Source organism: Siphateles boraxobius, unplaced genomic scaffold (assembly GCF_051911475.1).
Source record: "Siphateles boraxobius isolate OS27281-9 unplaced genomic scaffold, OSU_SipBor_1 35, whole genome shotgun sequence".
NCBI lineage: Eukaryota > Metazoa > Chordata > Actinopteri > Cypriniformes > Leuciscidae > Siphateles > Siphateles boraxobius.
The window spans coordinates 14722604-14743278 of record NW_027508975.1 but is presented as its reverse complement, the minus strand read 5'-3'; the positions used below and the strand labels follow the sequence as shown (position 1 = coordinate 14743278).

Sequence of the window (20675 nt, the reverse complement as noted above, 5' to 3'; positions counted from 1 at the left end):
GATTTTGTTGCAACCGATTAATGAGTGTTGCTACCGATTAATATAGAAATACACCTATTTCATTATCCTTTATACTCTATCTATATGTTTTATGTTTCATTATCCTTTAAATCCTATATCCTATATGTTTTATTGTCCTATTCGAGAAGAACACCGGAAAATCTAGCAGGATTACTGCTATTGTAGCTGCCGTACTAGAATTGGCCTGTGGCTGAAACAACGTGGATCTCAGTAACCAGAGCTCAGCTTAGAACTGTGAAGGGCCCTCGTGTGGTGAACACAAGTTATTGACCAACACGGATGTTTTTAAACTTTCATCATTGTCATCATTATTATTTATGAAATCTATAGACAAACTTTCTCTGCAAATTATTTGATTGGCTAATGGCTACCTCAGGGGCCGCTCCAAAATAAGCTATGATTACTAAACTTAACATGGTTGGCTATATCCCATGTTAGGCGGGGTCTTGATTGGCGAGTGCTGCATGGTCAATGGAATCTTTGAATGAGTGAGTTTTGTAAGCTACATTACGGCTTCGGTACTCTTAAATATAGCGCACAAATCATGTTGCTACTCACTCTCTCACTTTACGGGACTGATCGGAAGCCTCAGAATCTAATGCCGCGTTCCAGGCGACCTGTAACCCGTGTTTTTCCAACTCGTAACTGGGAGTACATCGATCTAGTACGAGTTCATGAGTGGGAAGTCACGGGTTTGACTGCCGTTCCAGTGCACTTTCACGGGTATAAGGTTGGAAAAACACGGGTTACAGGTTGCCTGGAACGATGTACCCAGTTACGAGTTGGCAAAACACGGGTTACAGGTTGCCTGGAACCATGTACTCCCAGTTACGAGTTGGAAAAACACGGGTTACAGGTTGCCTGGAACGCGGCATAATTCTCAGAATTAGATCGCAGTTCATTCCCAATGTAAATGGAGGAGGGAAGGAATTTGAATGCAATGTTGGAGCACCCACCAAGTCCACACAGGTGGGTTTATTAGGCTATTATATCATGGTAAAGTGTCTCTTCATAATATTTACAAACACAAAGTTTTTGGAGTAGGCCTACAAGGAGGCCAACTATTTTTTTCTCTTTGCATTTTTGCGGTGTACTAGAATAGGCTTTCATGTATGACTGTTCAAAAAACTGATTGTTTTTCACATATTTTAAATTTTTACAGCACCTCTTTCCCCAGTCTGGCTCGAACACGCCGTGTGTTCCTGTTTTGATGAAGCCCTTCCTTCCGAAATACGAAATGTGCTGTGATTGGTTAGCTGCCCCAGTGTGTTGTGATTGGCACCGCTTATAGCGTGTTTTCGGGAAATGTTACGCCCCTTCATAACATTGAGTTCTGCTCTGGTGTAAATATTAAAGGGATAGTTCACCCAAAAATGAAAATTCTGTCAGTATTTACTCACCCTTATGTTGTTCCAACCCCGTAAGACCTTCGTTCATCTTCGGAACACGAATTAAGATATTTTTGATGAAATCTGAGAGCTGGATCACTCCTCCATAGGCTTCAAAAGGATTGAAACTTGCTGACCTCGAAAAGACATCATTAAAATAGTCAAAGTGACTACAGTGGCTCAGTCTTAAGTTTAACAAGTGACGAGAATACATTTTGTGCGCAAAAACAAACAAAAATAAGGACTTTATTTCAACTATACATTTCCTTCTCTGTTGGCCTCTAGTCAGTTAACTTAGTGTAATAGCGTAGAAATACGTCAAACGTAGGATTGGCCGACGCTGGTCATGTGGGTGATGCATGTGATGTACAACAACAGAAGCTCTACGCTTTTACACTAGTGAACTGACCCGAGGCCCACAGAGAAGGACATGAATTGTTGAAATAAAGTCGTTATTTTTGGTTTTTTGCGCACAAAAGGTATTCTCGTCGTTTTATAAATTTAACCCCTTAACTGTCACCTGCCGGTATACGGGCAACCGAAATTTACTTCAAAATATTACTGTTAAATCCTAATTTAATCATTACAAACTATATATCGTTGGAATGGTCTAAGACTCCTGAATAGATATTTTAGCGCTGTTTTTTTCTTACAAATATTATATGAACAGTAATATATGAATTTATGACAAGAGTGCACCTCAAAAAAATCGACGTCATTACAGGAGTTTCTGACCTTTGTCACAAAAAGTCGACGTACACACTTTTAATAATTGAAACTTTGGTTTTTAATGCTAAAAGTTCATAATAAAACATAATCTAGTATTTGTCAATAAAAAAAGATAAAATTATATTTTAAAAAGTAAAGTAAAAAGTCCTCTAAAAAGTATAATATATATTATATATATATATATATATATATATATATATATATATATATATATACAATTTTTTATTATTATTATATCACATATTTTAGTAGTTATCATAAATTAGGTATCATTTGAAAGCTTACGAACTCAGAATTCATCCTGTAAAAACCGTTTTGAAATTGGACGTTGCGTTACCATAGAAACGGTATTTTTTTATTAGGCCCCTCCCCTTTTGGGCATCATCTTTCATAATTTAATATCAAAAATGTTCTAATCTTGACAAAACACATATTGTCAGAAAGGTCTGAGTCTCAAGGTTCCATATTTAGTGACAGAAGTGATATTTGGATAGAAATGTATTAATTTGTTATGGCAGAATGCATACAATTAAATTCAATGGAATGCAATGGCACCCGGTGGCTATTTTTGGTATAACGCCTAAACAAAATCTCATGGGAACTTCAATTTTTGTGATATCAACTTTAAATTTGGAACACAACTTGGTTAGATATATAGCTTTCATTTTATAGTAATTTTATAGTAAAAAATATTTTGTAAAATATTAATTTTATATTAAAAATATATATTAATAAATTATATTTGATTTACTGTAAATTTTAACTTCCATAACTTTTTGATACTTTAATTTTTTGAAGTGCTTTCACTTCAGTAATAATCTGCTGATTGTTTTCTTTAAAACAAGACCAAACTTAGGTCTATATTCCAAAGCATTCTTGAATTACAACCATTTAGGTTTGTGTCACGTGTCTGTCCTGTCTTGTATTGCACTTGGGTGTCTTTGTTATGTTGGGCCATGTGCTCTCGTTATTGTTTGATCCCTCCCCCTTGTTACCTGATTAGTGTTTGAGTTCTTCCACCTGTTCCCCCTTGATTTGTACCCTTTTTAAGTCCCCTCTTGTTTGCAGTCTTTGTCGGATCGTTGTCATATGTTTTCCCCGTTTCTGTGTGATGGTCTTCGTGTTCAGAGTCAGTGTTTGTTCTTCAGGTTCAGTTTTTGTTTAATGTCTCATTTATTGTGTTTTCCCCCTTGTGGGTTTTTGCTTTGTGTTTTGTTTTGTTTTGTTAATAAATCATCCGTTACTGCACTTGAGTCCTCCTCTCCACTTTTTGTAACTGTAACGTGACAGAACGATCCGACCATTTGAGGACTCAGCAGCATGGATGACGATGATTTTGACTGGATGGATGAAGACGCTTGCATGGACGACGATGACTTGGATTGTCCAGACTACACAATCGCTACATTTGGATCGACCCAGTTTTCCACTATCTTTCATGACGGAATTACTCCGTCCTCTAACGAATCCGGCAGAATGAATATTTTTCAGGCCCTCGCTTTTATGGTTCATCAAAGGGAGGAGTCGGAGCGTCTGGCCGGGTTCTCGGGGACCCGTGGATGTCGTAGAGGAGGAGGAGAGGGTCGAGAAGAGGCTCAACACCACTCTCCATCCGGGCCCCCCTTCGATCCTGGGCCAGTGAGGGACAGCTTAGAGCCTACTTCTCGCCGTCACGGACGTAAAAGGAGGAGGAAACGCCCATCTGCACAGCGAGAGACTGTTCACGTCCCGTCTGCCCAGCGAGAGACTGTTCACGTCCCGTCTGCCCAGCGAGAGACTGTTCACGTCCCGTCTGCCCAGCGAGAGAGTGTTCACGTCCCGTCTGCCCAGCGAGAGAGTGTTCACGTCCCGTCTGCCCAGCGAGAGACTGTTCACGTCCCGTCTGCCCAGCGAGAGACTGTTCACGTCCCGTCTTCCCAGCGAGAGACGGGTCACGTCACGTCTGCCCAGCGAGAGACTGATCACGTTCCGTCTGTCCAGTCTGGGACAGAGCCAGAGATCCCCTTTGGCGTGGCCGCCATGGTTGTGACGGACTATCTGGAGCGTCGGGCTCGGATCTTGCAGATGCCAGTCTCTGCTGTTCCAGAACCGGAGGCAGAGCTAGTGTCGGCTGTTCCTGAGCCGGAGCTAGTGTCGGCTGTTCCTGAGCCGGAGCTAGTGTCGGCTGAGCCGGAGCCAGTGCCTGCTGTTCCTGAGCCGGAGCCAGTGCCTTCTGTTCCTGAGCCGGAGCCAGTGCCTGCTGTTCCTGAGCCGGAGCCAGTGCCTGCTGTTCCTGAGCCGGAGCCAGTGCCTGCTGTTCCTGAGCCGGAGCCAGTGCCTGCTGTTCCTGAGCCGGAGCCAGTGCCTGCTGTTCCTGAGCCGGAGCCAGTGCCTGCTGTTCCTGAGCCGGAGCCAGTGCCTGCTGTTCCTGAGCCGGAGCCAGTGCCTGCTGTTCCTGAGCCGGAGCCAGTGCCTGCTGTTCCTGAGCCGGAGCCAGTGCCTGCTGTTCCTGAGCCGGAGCCAGTGCCTGCTGTTCCTGAGCCGGAGCCAATGCCTGCTGTTCCTGAGCAGGAGCCAGTGCCTGCTGTTCCTGAGCCGGAGCCAGTGCCTGCTGTTCCTGAGCCGGAGCCAGTGTTTGTTTCTGTGTTTGTGTCTGTCCTAGTGGCCGTTGCTGTTCTGGTGGCTGTTCCTGAGCCAGAGCCTGTTCCTGAGCCGGAGCCAGTGCCAGTGTCTGCTCCAGAGCCGGAGCAAGTGCCAGTGTCTGCTCCAGAGCCGGAGCAAGTGCCAGTGTCTGTTCCTGAGCCGGTGTCTGTTCCTGAGCCGGTGTCTGTTCCTGAGCTGGTGTCTGTTCCTGAGCTGGTGTCTGTTCCTGAGCTGGTGTCTGCTCCTGAGCTGGTGTCTGTTCCTGAGCCGGTGTCTGTTCCTGAGCCGGTGTCTGTTCCTGTACCGGTGTCTGCTCCTGTGCCGGTGTCTGCTCCTGTGCCGGTGTCTGCTCCTGTGCCGGGGTCTGCTCCTGTGCCGGGGTCTGCTCCTGTGCCGGGGTCTGCTCCTGTGCCGGGGTCTGCTCCTGTGCCGGGGTCTGCTCCTGTGCCGGTGTCTGCTCCTGGGCCGGTTGCTGTTCCTGGGCCGTGGTCGCCCGAGTGGTCGTCTCCGGCCTGGCCGCCCGAGTGGTCGTCTCCACCCTGGCCGCCCGAGGTGTCGTCTCCGCCCTGGCCGCCCGAGGTGTCGTCTCCGCCCTGGCCGCCCGAGGTGTCGTCTCCGCCTTGGCCGCCCGAGGTGTCGTCTCCGCCCTGGCCGCCCGAGGTGTCGTCTCCGCCCTGGCCGCCCGAGGTGTCGTCTCCGCCCTGGCCGCCCGAGGTGTCGTCTCCGCCCTGGCCGCCCGAGGTGTCGTCTCCGCCCTGGCCGCCCGAGGTGTCGTCTCCGCCCTGGCCGCCCGAGGTGTCGTCTCCGCCCTGGCCGCCCGAGGTGTCGTCTCCGCCCTGGCCGCCCGAGGTGTCGTCTCCGCCCTGGCCGCCCGAGGGGTCTTCGCCGCCCTGGCCGCCCGATGGGTCTTCGCCGCCCTGGCCGCCCGATGGGTCGTCTGCTTCGCCCTGGCCGCCCGATGGGTCGTCTGCTTCGCCCTGGCCGCCCGATGGGTCGCCTGCTTCGCCCTGGCCGCCCGGTGGACTGTCTGCGTCGCCCTGGCCGCCCGATGGACTTTGTGTTTCGCCCGGGTCTCCCAGGACTAAACGCTTTGTCCCTCCCGTCCCACCCTGGTCTGTTGCTGCACTTGAGTCCTCCTCTCCACTTTTTGTAACTGTAACGTGACAGGTTTGTATACTACATTTTAATGTCAATTATCAAAAGGGGGATGACAGCTAAGGGGTTAAGATTGAGCCACTGTAGTCACTTGGACTATTTTAACGATGTCTGTAATAACTTTTCGGGGCCTGCAAGTTCAATCTCTCAAGAAGCCTATGGAGGAGTATGGAGGAGTGATCCAGCTCTCAGATTTCATCAAAAATATCTTAATTCGTGTTCCGAAGATGAACGAAGGTCTTACGGGGTTGGAACAACATGAGGGTGAGTAAATACTGACAGAATTTTCATTTTTGGGTGAACGTACCCTTTAAGGATGGCGAACAGCCTTTCAAAAGCGAGAGCTTACAAAAGCTACAGTAAACACGATATCAACACTAATGTTGGCTAGCAGGCGAGTGGAGACAAAGCTTTACCCTTTGTTTACATCAACAACATAAAACGTATAATTGGAATTATTAAAGTCCCTGTAAAGTCAAAATTAAATATGTGTTCTGAGTTTGTCATATGACAGAAAAATGTGTTATTAGCCACCCAGCCAAATTTGAATGATAAAGAAAGCCGGCAAGTACATAAAATAAGCTATCAAAATCTTGAAAAAATGAGCAGTAGTCTCTGCTCTCAAACGCTGGGGGCGTGTCCACTGGCTGCGCTGAAACCACGCCCATTCGTGGTAAAGCTGCCGTTGCCACACTCAACTGTCACCTGCTACAGTCGGAATGGATGCTCCTAGCAGTTTATTAGGTTAATTAACGTTATAACATAAGCACACAAACTTACACTCATTGGTGGGCACGCACTGCCAATGATGGCACCAGTTGTCGGCTAGACGGGACTCGCGATTGAGCGGCAAACTGATGCGAATGTGCTCTATTTATATTGTTAGTGGAGCGGCCAGCCTCAGTGGCTCTAGTGCGTCATCAAGTAGGGCGTGTCCAGGAGCTCAGGGGCTCCAGTGCGTCTTCGAGCCCTGTTTTAGACCCGCCCAAAAAATCAGGAAAATAGCAATGGTGAAAAACTGTTTAACGGTCTAACTCCACAATTCAGTACTTCACAGTTCACAGTCTTTGTAATATGTTTTAGCAATATATTTCTAACATTTATAATGTGTTTAGAATTTATTTTTTAAATTGCCTTTACAGGGACTTTAATAAAAAACGCAACTACAAATAATAAGACATAAGTTGTGATCCACAAACAACAGATTGTCCCAACAAAGTAGGAACTGCTCCATTTCAGCTTTTGTGTGTAAAGCCTGCATTGTAGGCTACTCTCTTAGGTTCTGGAAGCTGTCTTCCGTAAAATGTGCAGCACACAGATAAACGTTGGGGTTATAATGTAAGAATGGAGCCCCTCCTGAAAAAAAGCAATCTGGATAAGACCATATTAAACAACTAATAGACTGATCTCAAATCTTCCTTTCATAGGCAAGATCATTAAAAAAAAAGTTATTTTAAATCAGCTGAACAAATTCTTAAGCTCAAATGGATACTTTGACAATTTTCAATCTGGTTTCCCATCGCATCACAGCACAGATACAGCACTCATAAAGATAATGAACGATATCCGCTTAAAATGATTCAGGTCATACTTTGGAGGGAGAAGTTATTATGTGAGTATAGGAGACCATAAGCCTGAAAGGACATCCATATGACATGCGGAGTCCCTCAAGGCTCAATTCTTGTGCCACTCCTATTCAACCTGTACATGCTCCGAATGAGCCAAATAATGAGAAAGAACCAAATCGCTTACCATAGCTATGCAGACGACCCACAGCTCTACTTAGCCCTATCGCCTAACGATTACAGCCCCATTAGCTCCGTAATTCAATGCATTGATGAAGTAAACAATTGGATGTGCCAAAACTTTCTTCAGCTAAACAAAGACAAAACTGAAGGCATTGCATTTGGAAACAAAGATGAAGTTCTCAAGGTGAATGCATACCTTCAGTCTAGGGGTCAAACAACTAAAAATCAAGTCAGGAATCTTGGTGTGTCTCAGGGGTCAGACCTTACTTTCAGTCGTCATGTTTATTTATTTATTTATTTATTTATTTATTTATTTATTTAACAGGGACAGTGTATGGTATTCAGCCATACCAGAATTAGCTACAAGCTAAATTTCATCTGTAGTCCCTGGGCAGGAAAGGAAAACATACAATTAACAATCCAACAAACACATATAAATATACCATAAAACATCATCACACAAATCACCTCTCAGACAACAAGTTTCACATGATTAATGGATACATGATTGTATAGATTTTAACCATAATTTTACTTTATATTTAAAACAAGTGAATGTACTAATGTCTCTAATCTCTTTTGGGACTAAATTCCAGTGCTTAGAGGCTCTGATAGAGAAGGCTGATCTGCCAAACTCAGTACGTCTGCTCTGTACGGCACATTGACCTCTACTGGACACCCTAGTTGTTCTCCGGCTATCTGAGAGCAATATTATAAACTCCTCTAATGGGGGCGCAGCCAAATTATTAAATACTCTTTACACTAAACAAACATTAGCAAAACACATACAATTTTTAAAAGTCAAGAGTTTATGTTTTTGAATGATATTGCAGTAGTGATATCCTGGTGGCTTTTTATCCAATACTTTAAGAGTTTGTTTATATAGCGTTTGTAATGGAGCAAGTATTGTTTTTCCGGTTTGTGACCAACTTGTAATGCAATAAGTAAAATGTGAGACAATCATTGAATGCATATACAATTTGGCAGCATCTAGAGGTAACTGATTATGAATGTGTCTAAAATTTCTTAAATTAAATTTAACAGTATTACAAACCTGCATTATATGTTTCTTAAAAGACAACTGTGAATCAAGAGTAACTCTCAGATATTTAAAGTGTGACACAACCCGGATTTTTTCCCCATTTACAACGACATCTGGCTGATTTTCATTTTTCCTTATATAAAAATACATACACACAGTTTTACTGACGTTTAGCGTCATGCAAGACTCAGAAAGCCATGTGGCAATTTTAGCCATTGCTACTGTTAATTTGGTTGCCACTTCGTATCTGTCTCTTCCATGTGCCAGAATGACCGTGTCATCTGCATACATTTGAGTATCAACTTGAGGACATACTTATGGCAAGTCATATACTAATGGCAAGAGTGCTACTCCTACAGCACTCCCACTGTCTAGTTTTAATTTAATTTTTTCAACAAGATAGCAAGTAGCCATTTCAGTCAAAAATGTTTTTCTAAAACCAAATTGCATTGGATGAAGTATTTGTTCAATATTCAAAAAGTCGGTTAACTGCTCAGTTACCACATTTTCTGCAATTTTTTGATGTCAGCGGCAAAATGCTGATGGTTCTATAATTAGCAACATCAGTAGGTTCCCCTGCCTTGAAGATCGGAACTAACACTGCATCTTTCCAGGAAGTTGGAAAAATTGATTGCTTTACCGATAAATTAATTAGGTGTGTAATGGGGGTGCTGAGGGAATGAATATTGTTCTACAGAAATGTTGAATCCCACTTATCCCACATGTCAAAGCAATAACTAAATCAGCATACTATCACCTGAAAAATATTGCAAGAATTAGATGCTTAGTTTCCAGTCAAGACTTAGAGAAACGTCTCAGGTTACGTATGTAACACTGGTTCCCTGAGAGGGAACGAGACGCTGCGTTGAGGAACTCTCTGCGAGGAACGCTCTGCAGTGGGAACGCTCTGCGTGATTGCGTCGTGAAGCACGTGTATAATCAGTCCAATGGAAGAGCGAGACGTCATAGGCGGGTGACGTCATAGATAGGGATGGGAATTGATAAGATTTTATCAATATCAATGCCACTAACGATTCTGCTTATCGATCCGATTCTTTAACGATTCTCTTATCGATTCCTGATAGCACTGTGTGGGAAAAAGTAGTCTTTTTCGGGGGGGGAAAACAAGTCGTTTTAATGCTTACACTTGACTAAGCAAACTGTACTTTTTATGTAATTTCTGTAATAAATGGAACCTTATTGTAAAGTGTTACCGATTAGTTATACACCGATTAAACGTCCCGTGAGTTCAGTGTTGGAAAGATCAGTTGTTTTAACCATTCATTAAAACGAATCGGTTCAAATGAGTCATTAGTTCGCGAATTGGACGTGTCATTATCGGACGTGTGCGCGTTGTGTGATTATCCCGCCAGTTGCGACATCCCACAAGATGTGTGTCATCACAGAAAACATTTCATCACTGGATCGTTTTTTTTCGTTTATTTGAAGTGTGATTATGTCAGCTGAATGTGCGGAAGAATTTTCAGAGAAGATAAGGCAACGTATTTTAGCACAATTCACACCCAGCGGCAATTCAGGAAAAACAAATCTCCGAATGCTCCACATAAAACTTTAGTCTCCCTACCTTACCATCGTGTCATTTATTTTGATTAATATGTGCGAGGGAGAGAGGAAGACAGCGCTTAGTTTTGAGACGGTGAAGCCTACTTTCGCCTTGCTCCGAAGAGAGAGAGTGCGTGCGCGCGACCGGGGCTCTCTCTCTCTCTCTCTCTCTCTCTGCTCGATCAGTTTAACATGCGCCCTGTCACAAGCGCAGCGGTTCATCTACATTACCAGAGAGAGACAATTTTACTCACTGATCAAATAAGACTTTGCAGGACAAAGATTATCTTTGGACGCGGTGCTATGGTGCTTGATAAAGGACAAAAGGGACAGTTGTGAGTTCACGGTCTGTACATACTATGGCTGACTCAGAGCAGGAGCATCGATAAGAGGACTCGTTAACGTCGAGGGCATACAATATCGATGGATCGTAAAATTTAGAACCGGTTCTCGAGTGGAACCGGTTTTCGATTCCCATCCCTAGTCATAGACCAGGAAGCACGTCCAGTCCAAGCGGAGCTGGATGCGTGAGGGAGGACCACAAAGGGTTATGCATTGTACAAACGATGCGAAAGGTCGACTTGAGTTGACCGAATTTCTCCCTAAGAAGCTCCACCACCTCGGGGTGAAGTCTCCATTCCCCGGGCCACAGCCCCTGCCTCAACAGGATATCTGCTCTGATATACGAGACCATCAGTGTGTTGTCCGGACCCTTCGCCGAGCGACCACTCATGATTGCCCCTGACTTGTGAGGGAAGCATCCGTCGAAAGCATTATGCGTCGACAAGAAGCCCCCAACACTGGGCCTGGGCGAGGAACCAAGGTTCTTCCACATGACCGAGGCACGAAGGCATAGCCACGTGACCTTGATCATGCGAAAACGGATTTCCCCTCGGAGAAAACCCATTGGTCCTGAGCCACTACTGCAGGGGTCTCATGTACAGAAGGCCAAAAGTAACTACGTTGGACGCAACTGCCATGAGCCGCAACCAAAGACCTTTCACCGAGCGGCCACTCATGACCGCCCCCCATCCTGTGAGGGAAGCATCCGTCGATAGCGTGACGCGTCGACAAGAAGCCCCCAGCACTGGGCCCTGGGCGAGGAACCAAGGTTCTTCCACATGACCGACGCACAAAGGCATAGCGCGTGACCTTGATCATGCGAAAACGGATTTCCCCTCGGAGAAAACCCCTTGGTCCCGAGCCACCACTGCAGTGGGCTCATGTACAGAAGGCCAAGAGTAACTACGTTGAACGCAACTACCATGAGCCCCAACAGGGATACCATGAGCATCCACGCATATTGTAAAGGTGCGGGGTGATAACCTAGGCCGAATGGAAGAACCCGATACTGGTATGCTTCGCCCCTGAAAGCAAACCTCAAGAACCTCCTGTGATGAGGATGGATAGATAAGTAAGCGTCCTTTAAGTCTTTTGTGACAAACCAGTCCTCGAACTGAGTCTGTGACACAATCATATTTAGCGTAAGCATACTTTGAACTTAAGATTCTGAAACCTGCTGTTTAAATGAAGCAGGTCTAGAGTAGGACGCAACCCCTCATCCTCCTTCGGAACAATGCAGTAATGGCTGTAAAACCCTGACTGTCTGCCGGGAGAAGGAACCCCTTCTACAGCTCCTTTTGCAGAAGTGTCAGTACTTCCTGCTCCATAACCAAAGCCTGCTCGGGGTCCACCACAGTGGGGAGGACCCCTAGAAATCTGGGCGGACAAGAACCGAATTCTGAACCCTTTCCTATAGTGTGCAGGACCCACTGAGAAATATGTGGCAGTAGTTTCCACGCTGCCAGAAATTCTACTAGGGGAACCAGTCTCTCAAGACTGGCCTCTGGATTTGGTTGAACAGTCACTACGGTGCCTTGAAGCGGCGAACCGGCAGGGAACAACCGAACTGACCGTTCGACGACCCTCCTCGGAGGATCGTATGGGGACGCTGACACCTCGGTGCCCTGAACGGCGAACCAGCAGGGAACAACCGAACTGGAAGCGCTGCAACCCTCCTCAGAGAGTCGCACCCCAGAGGGCGCCGAGGAGAAACGATTTCTCAAAACCGTCCCTCCCCCGGAGGAGCCCTCAGAAGCCTGATAGCCTCGTTTTTTGCTACAGGACTTCCTGTATAAGCTTTATTAGAGATGACGATAATCCTCAGATCTTGCCTACCTTTAAATAGCTTAGTTCCTACGACCCTCCTCGGAGGATCATTGGAAAAAGCAGGCACCTCTGCACCCTGAAACAGCGAACCGGCAGGGAAACCGAACTGACTGCCCTACGACCCCCCTCGGAGGATCGTTTGGGGACTCTGACACCTTGGTGCCCTGAACGGCGAACCGGCAGGAAAACCGAACTGGCAGCGCTGCGACCCTCCTCAGAGAGTCGCACCCCAGAGGCCGCCGAGGAGAAACGATTTCTCAAAACCATCCCTAACCCGGAGGGGACCACCCTCAGAAGCCTGATAGCCTCGGCGTCAGGGCTTCCTCTTTGTCCAAGCTATTTTAGAGATAAAACAGTCCTCAGATCTTGCATATCTCTAACTAGCTAGACTGCTACCGCCACCCAGGTCCCCCTCGATTGTTGAGGAGCCCAAATGGTGATGCTCGTTTTGCACTCTGTGCTGCGAGGAGCTTAGTAGACCGAGACTGCTACCGCCCAGCAGTCTCGGGAACATTAGTTTGGTGAGGAAGAAACTCTGGAACACCGCTGAATGGTTTATTTCTTAGTTTTTTTGAAAGCGGAGCGTCCAGAAGAACAGACATAATTTATCTTATTTTTCTTTATTTTTAAATCAGAAAAACTTATATATATATCAATCTGTGGCCACCAGCAGGAAAACAACCGAACCGGCCGTGCTGCGACCCTCCTCAGAGAGTCGCCCCCCCAGAGGACGCAGAGGAGAAACGATTTCTCGAAACCGTCCCTCCCCAGTGTAGTTTATGTGTTTTTGCACAACGCAATTCTCGAATAGCGTCAGTGCTGACATCCTCACATTCATCCATGTCCTTATACTTTACCCACCAGCGCTGCCTAATAAAATTTATTTATTTAAGATGGCTGGTGGGTAACGTCGGGGTTAAAAACGATGACACCGACTCGGGAGAGAGAAAGCTCGCAAGCGTCTCTTTAACCCGAGGCACTGTCATACCATGATGCTTATACCCAAAGCATTACTATAGTTTAACGTTTGGGCATTAAACACATAAAATAGAAACCGGCTTATTCCACGATCTCGACACCTCAGTGTGGAGATAGGGAAAAACAGCAGTCCCCAACGAGGAGGCTGAGATACAGAGTTTTTCTGTTTTTAGATATATTTCATCTAATAAACTCTTTTTATTTTCACTCTCATAATGTTCAGCTGGCCAGTAAATATTTAACAAGCAAACGCACTAGATAAACCTCCTTGTAAAGCTCCTCTTTTTTCAACAGAGTTATGAGCTGACTTATTTATTTATTGAAAACTCAAACATCTGCCTTTTTCTTAATATCTTTATTTGTTTTGTTCTCTTTTTTCTAAACAAAACACTAACGATACCAATTCCTCGGAACTGGAAATCGCCAGCACTGGATCTGACAGGTGAAAGCTGAGATAGGGCAGAGCCCGTCCCCACCCCCGCTGTCAGATCCGTCCCAAAATGCGAGTCGCCGCCGTGCCTCGGCAACCGCGGGACCCGCGCGGGGAGCGCAAACCGAACCGTCCTCCTCGAAAAACGCCCGGCTGGAGCGGAGCGTCCTCACGGACAGCTTCTCGCAATGCTCACATTCAGCCCACTCGCGAACTGACTGTGGCATGCTCCACTCCCAAATAGTAACAAAAAGCTGATGTGTGTGTCCCCACATGTGATATAATGTGGGCAGGGAACAACACAAAGCTGCTTGCTCTCTTTTGCCATAATATATATATATTGCAACTTGACAGACAACAATAAATATGACAAGGACAGAATACACAGATGGCTTGCTGAAGGCACAGAAGCTGTCGCGGTCTGTTTTCTGGTGTGCTTTATAGCTTCCTGGTCTATGACGTCACCCGCCTATGACGTCTCGCTCTTCCATTGGACTGATTATACACTTGCTTCACGACACAATCACGCAGAGTGTTCCCACCGCGTCTCAACGCAGCTCGAGTTCCCTTGAAAGGGAACTTGTGCATGCTTTCATCACCAGCAAGGTGGATTATTGTAATGGACTCCTGACTGGCCTTCCCAAAAAGACCATAATAAAGATGCAGCTCATACAGAACGCTGCTGATAGGATTCTGAGCAGAACCAGAAAATATGAACTTATCACACCAGTCCTCAGGTCTTTACACTGGCTGCCAGTTACATATAGGATTGATTTTAAAGTATTATTACCGGTATATAAATCACTAAATGGCCTAGGACCTCAATACATTGCAGACATGCTCACTGAATATAAACCCAACAGATCACTCAGATCATTAGGATCACATCAGCTTGAAATACCAAGGGTTCACTCTAAGCATGGCGAGTCCGCTTTTAGCTGTTATGCCATCCGCTGCTGGAACCAGCTTCCAGAAAAGATCAGATGTGCTCCTACAGTAGTCACATTCAAATCCAAACTCAAAACATATCTGTTTAGCTGTGCATTTACTGTCACGGTTCGTCAATCTACCGTGTCCTTCTTGTCTTATGTCATGGTTGTGTGTGTGTGTATGGGCGTGGTCACTGATCACTGCCGCTGATCAGTGGCGCCAGCTGCTTCACTTACGGCGCCAGCTGCATCTAATCAGCGGTGCCTATATATACCCACTGTTTGCATCTTGTCTTTGTCAGATCCTTGTGATGTGTTCTAGTGTTCGTTCCTGTCTGGTCTTCCCTCGTGGTCTTCGTTTCCTATCCTGGATTACTCTCGTCTGCACCTTCTGGATTTGGATTTCATCACCACCATTCATCACTTCAGTCTGGTTCCATCGAGGTCACTGCGTCACTTGCCCGTTCCTGTGTGTCACCCTTTGTGTGGACCTGACCGTTACTGTTTAATAAACTAGTGTTTACCTGCTTTTGCCTCCTCTCCATTTCTGGCCGTGACATTTACTGAATGGCACTGTGCCACTGTTCGTCCGTCTGTTTGTACTGTATTTTTTTATTATTTTTTTATTCAAAACTGTTTTAATTACTGTGATTTCTTTAGATTATTTTAATTTCTTCTATGTAAAGCACTTTGAATTACCACCGTCTATGAAAGAGCTATATAAATAAACTTGCCTTGCCTTGCCTTGCCTAATTCTACAATATATGGTGTAAAAACATCTGAGTGCTGCCCTCTTCAGGTTGAACGGTGGCTACTAAAGATGAATTTTCCTATTGGAAGTTGTGGTACCCTCTGACGTCAGAGGGTACCAGCTAACCACACCCTTGCCTACAGAGAGATGCGTCTCAGGTGCACGGTGCACGCACCCCCCCTCCACTTTTCCAGCATTTTTCAAATATTGCCAGTGGTTGGACCAGGGTTAGTTACCCTTTAAAATCAATTTTAACCACTCTAAGTTGGCCTTCAGGTGGAAGGTCAAACAAGTGTGCTTTGGAAAGGGATAGAAAGAACAGTGTCTCTTTGACATAGCAGCAGCTTAACCAGGCCTAGCAATTTTTTTGCATATTCTGTGGGTGGGGATTATTTAAATGAGCAACATTGTGACTGGACAGCCTTGAACAAACACGTTGTAGTCCAAAGACTCATTCGTTGTAGTTCTTGGAAAGTGAATTCTGTTAAATAAAACAGAATTCTCCCTTTGGAGTGGACTTTGAACTTTGTAAACTTGCAACCTTGCAGATCTTTCTTATGCTCAACTAAAATTGAAAAAGTGAAAGAGCATAGACTCCTTTAAGTGCACACCGATTGTGTGATGATGCAATTATTTGTAATGAGGATTTGCATGCTATTACATTTTTATTTTGGTGATTACTATCACACTCACTGTGCTGTTTGCTTGTTGCATTTATTGTCAACTGTAACTTCTGCAGTACTTTAGAAGAGAACACCGTAAGCTAAGCTAATAGTTTACTTTTTCCTGTTTCGGGAAGTGGGTGAGAGGGCCAAGTTTCAAGAGTCAATGTTCGCTACTGAAGAGTCATATTGAGTACAGCCAGGTTATGGATATTAATTTGGGATTGACGAGTAAGAGCAAGTTGTCATGATTCATGTTGTTCAGTGTAGTTCCTTCAAGCTTTGCCAGTAATACAAAATACAAAACAAGCCCCTTGTTCTCTATATTTCAAGTTTTCCTAAACCATATAAAAGCTATAAACAGCATGAAATATGTTGTTATTCCCTGAAAATCTTAAACTCTCAAATATAATTCGTGCACATGCATATTCAAAAGAGGTGCCTCAAGAATCTTTGCACCTTAATAAAAGTTGGCTTTCTAATAAAAGATTCAAAGGAAGAAGGCAATTTCTGTTGTAATTCCAGCTTTTAAAAAGTAAAAATATCTTTATTTGTAACCAAGAGGAGACATAATCAAACAATAATACAGATTATTCTTATAATTTTGGCTTAACAACAACTTTGGAAGGATGTAAATTTCAATATAATTAACTTTCATTTCAATGATTGTTTGGCAAACTCCAACATTCCCTTCAATAACACTGATCTCCATTGATGGCCTGAAAAAGAGGACAGACTATCTGAAGAAAATCTGACAGTGGTCTTCACAAGGCTGGGCTGCGACGTGATCTCATGAGAATACACATGCCGTGTTTCAGTCGATGTGCATTTGAAATTGGGAAATGTGTGGCAAATTCTGCTCTGTACCTCGTACAAAACTATTATATACCGCCAGAGAGCACTGCGACTGTAACACATCGTTATTTGAGCGACTTTTGGCTCAAAAATATATTATTAATGCTATATTGTTACTAAAACTGTAATTTCCCTACACATCTCTGTCCATTACATTTTATTCTTTTTATATTCTGCATAAAATGGGTATGTTTAGGTTTGGGAGTAGGGTTAAGAGATATCACATTTATCTATAAAATGGTAAAAGGTAAATTATATAAATATCTTTATGATATGAAAGATTCGTAAATATTTAGCGTTTTGTTGCTGTAAAAATGTAATAACGCTACGTTTAAATTTTGCAGATATGTCCATATTATAGGCTACGTTTCAGCATATATCCAGAAGTACAAAAAAGTAGCCTACGCTTTGTGTCTTTGAAAATTACGTATTAATACCTATGTATTACAATGAGACCAGGCTGCATGGATTGACGACTGTACTGTTTCACAATGCATATGATTACAGACAAAAAGAATACATACATATTCGTTTTACCTTTATTTTTTTCTTGTTGGACTTAAATTCTGTCCTAAATTAATTGGGATCCACAGGGTAAAACTAGACAAAAAATTAAGAAGTTTAATATCCACACCAAAACTATAACTGACTCTACTTGACAAATCATATTGACTTTGAAGTATTTTTTGTCAAGATAAAAAAACTAAAAAACACATTTACATATCTATAATTATTAGATTATACCATGCTTACCATTACAGATGACATTTCTGCAGTCACTGCACCATGTTTACCTGTTAAAGGGTAAATAAAATATATTTAATAAAAAGATACATTCAATGCAATTATGTGTTATGATGAAGCACTGGCAGATTTAATGAGCTAGAAGATGACTACATGTTCATAATGCACAGAATAACATACAGTACAGTTTACAGTAGAATACTTTTTGAGTGATAAAAACTTTAGAAAAAACATGTTTATGGCACTCAGACTGGTATATTATGCAATTGTGTTGATAGAAAAAAATAACATTTCAGTTTCAACATTATTTGTTGTTTAGATATTCCTCTTTAAAAGAAAAAAAATATCCACTGTATGCAAAGAGACCCACATTTGTTTTTTGAGGACTGAAAATGTGCACAATTTACCAATTTACTCATGGAGCTGCATTGCAGTCTCCGTCAAACCATATAGGGCCTTTAGAATGAAGATAGAAAAATAAATATTTGTTAAAAACCAAAATCTAAAAGGATATTGCAATATTTTTAATACTTCTTGAGTTGCAGTCATGTGAACTTGGGGCAAAAAGCACAAGAAGTGCTTTTTCCCATTTTTGAACTTTCATTGTTGGCATACAATGCAACAAAGATTGCTGAAGTCAACATATTTCACTTCTAGACCTACCAATCTCTGGGTATAAACAAAATAATTATACAGCCATCTAAAGTTAATTTTACCCACCTGTAATTTGGCTAAAAATAAATTGTCCCCCCTCTACAAAATAGTGGATTACTCAGTAAATATAGATTCATGACATTTAATATTTTGGCTTTCATCACTATTTATGTTTGTCTTTCTTCAGAAAAAAAAAAATTGAGCTGGGGGAGTTTCCGAAATTTCGTTGATTCGACACAGAATGACCCTATAGTTTCCTTAGAAGTTTGAAGTTTATATACTGACCCTGTACATATTTTTGTGCATCTCTAAGAATTGGAATGTAGAATTTATTTTATTTTATTATTTTACATTTCACAGTGTGGTTTCACTAGTTAACATTAGTTAACTATTTTAGTTAAAATGAACTAAAAATGAACAGTACGTTTAAAGCATTTATTAATCTTAGTAAATGTTGATTTCAACATTGAACTAACATGAACAAATAATGACGACTGTATTTGACTAACATAAGGATTAATACATACTGTAACAAATGAATTGCTCATTTGCTAGTTCTTGTTAGTTAATACATTAACATGTTAAAACATGAAATCTTATTGTAAAGTGTTACCAATATTCTGTAAGTAACTCACATTTTTTGTCATGTTTTTTAATACGTTTCTTTTTCTGTGAATTATGCACTTTTACTGCAGTTTTAATTAGTTTTTCTTTTAGTTAAAACAAAAATCAGATTGATTTAAATCTTTACCTTGGCATAGACAAATAGAGAAGGCCACAGCCATTGTCAGGAATACTGCCCCAAAGGCACAGTACAGAGGCCAGAAAGTCCTTTGATTCAATCCTGAAAGATTAACCATCACAATAAAATTAATAATTAATATTCAGTGAGTACAGTGTTCTATAGTGGAGACCGAGGTTCAGTCCTTTGGTATTCTTTACTATATAGACCTATGTATCTTGCTTGAATGTACAAAAAATGTATCATTTTGTCCACACAACGGAGATTCAATTATAATTCTTATACGTATTCTTCTTATTAGGCCTTTTCTAATCATTTTTAATCACTTAATCGGGGTTTTAATAGGTGTTTGTAGCCACTGCCAACTTTTTTTTTTAATAAAAAATTGCGTGAATGGCCTTTTGAATCAAAAAGTTTTAGTTACAATGACAACCTTTTACTGCGACAACTAATCAAATCTCTGATTTCTTAAAAAAACTGAGAATAAAAAATACGTTTATCCTGAAATGTTTCTCTGAGACTTTCATAATTTATACGCACCGCATCGCTTCAGAGTTTTGGACATGTTCTTGCCATTATATTCAGCAAAGCATTGGATTTCATCGGCTTCTGTCCACTCATCTGCAGAAATAGAGAGATGAGCACGTGTGAATTCTGTGGCTGAATCAGTGGAGTCTGTCCAGGCGGATTCAGTCCATCCAACATGCGCTTTCTCTCCAATCCTCCAGAAAACCTGCACTTGAGACGGGACAACTCCGGTCACCAGACACTGCAGCCGTACCGATGATGAGCCAGTTTCTGGTGCTGAGTATAAGATGGATAGTTCTGGTTCCACAACAGAGTGATCTACAACAGATATCATCAAGTCAGAATGTTATCTGTTATAGTGACCGTGACACATAGAAGTGTTGATGAGATTTAACCCCAGATTTACCTGTTACGATCACCCTGCTTCCACTGCCGACAATAGACATTGAGTTATAAATGCCAATGCAGTAGTACAAACCTGAATCCTTCTGTGTTACATTTGTTAAAGTAACAACACAAGTTTTATAATCACGTTGAAGTAAATCGGATTGAGAGCCAGACCTCGACGGTGTGAGTTTCCCAGTCCGTAGGTTCAGCTTTTGCCATGTTGCAGCAGAATAGCAGTAAAGAACTCTGTGCTCAAATGTACATCTTAATTTTACAGTGTCACCAACTGAGACGTGTGTGAGGTCCGGTGACTGAGTCAGGAGGAATGAGTAAGAAGCTGCAAATGAGAGAATAAAAGCCAGTTTAAAACAAATATTCAACATGATGAAATATTAATGAGCTGAGATAAATGTGATGACATTTTTAACTTGCATAAAATACTTACTTTGTAAAGCTGAAATGCAAAAACATAAAATCCAACAGCACATCCAGGCACTCATGTTAACGGTTTCAACAAGGCTCTGATGCACCTTTTAATGTCCCTTTTGACGGTCACAATCTTAATACCACCAGTGGGT

General features: G+C 42.9%; 1 protein-coding gene across 5 annotated transcripts in view; it reads right to left on the bottom strand.

Annotated features, from left to right (window-relative positions):
• The window catches only part of LOC143702551 (uncharacterized), a 27157-nt gene extending 6482 nt beyond the window's left edge, over positions 1-20675 (bottom strand). The window contains exons 1-7 of one of the 5 annotated variants that reach the window (XR_013190462.1): positions 20543-20675; positions 20117-20434; positions 19723-20028; positions 19192-19284; positions 17796-17836; positions 17567-17642; positions 16695-16906 (exon numbers count right to left, since the gene is read on the bottom strand). Coding sequence is in view for 3 of the 5 variants with exons in the window: in XM_077196513.1 (XP_077052628.1) it covers positions 17619-17642; positions 17796-17836; positions 19192-19284; positions 19723-20028; positions 20117-20434; positions 20543-20597 (837 nt within the window). In the remaining 2 variants the exon portion in view is untranslated. Of the gene's footprint in view, positions 1-16694; positions 16907-17566; positions 17643-17795; positions 17837-19191; positions 19285-19722; positions 20029-20116; positions 20435-20542 lie in introns of those variants that run through there. The other 4 variants (XM_077196512.1, XR_013190463.1, XM_077196513.1 and 1 more) reach the window with 4 other exon arrangements.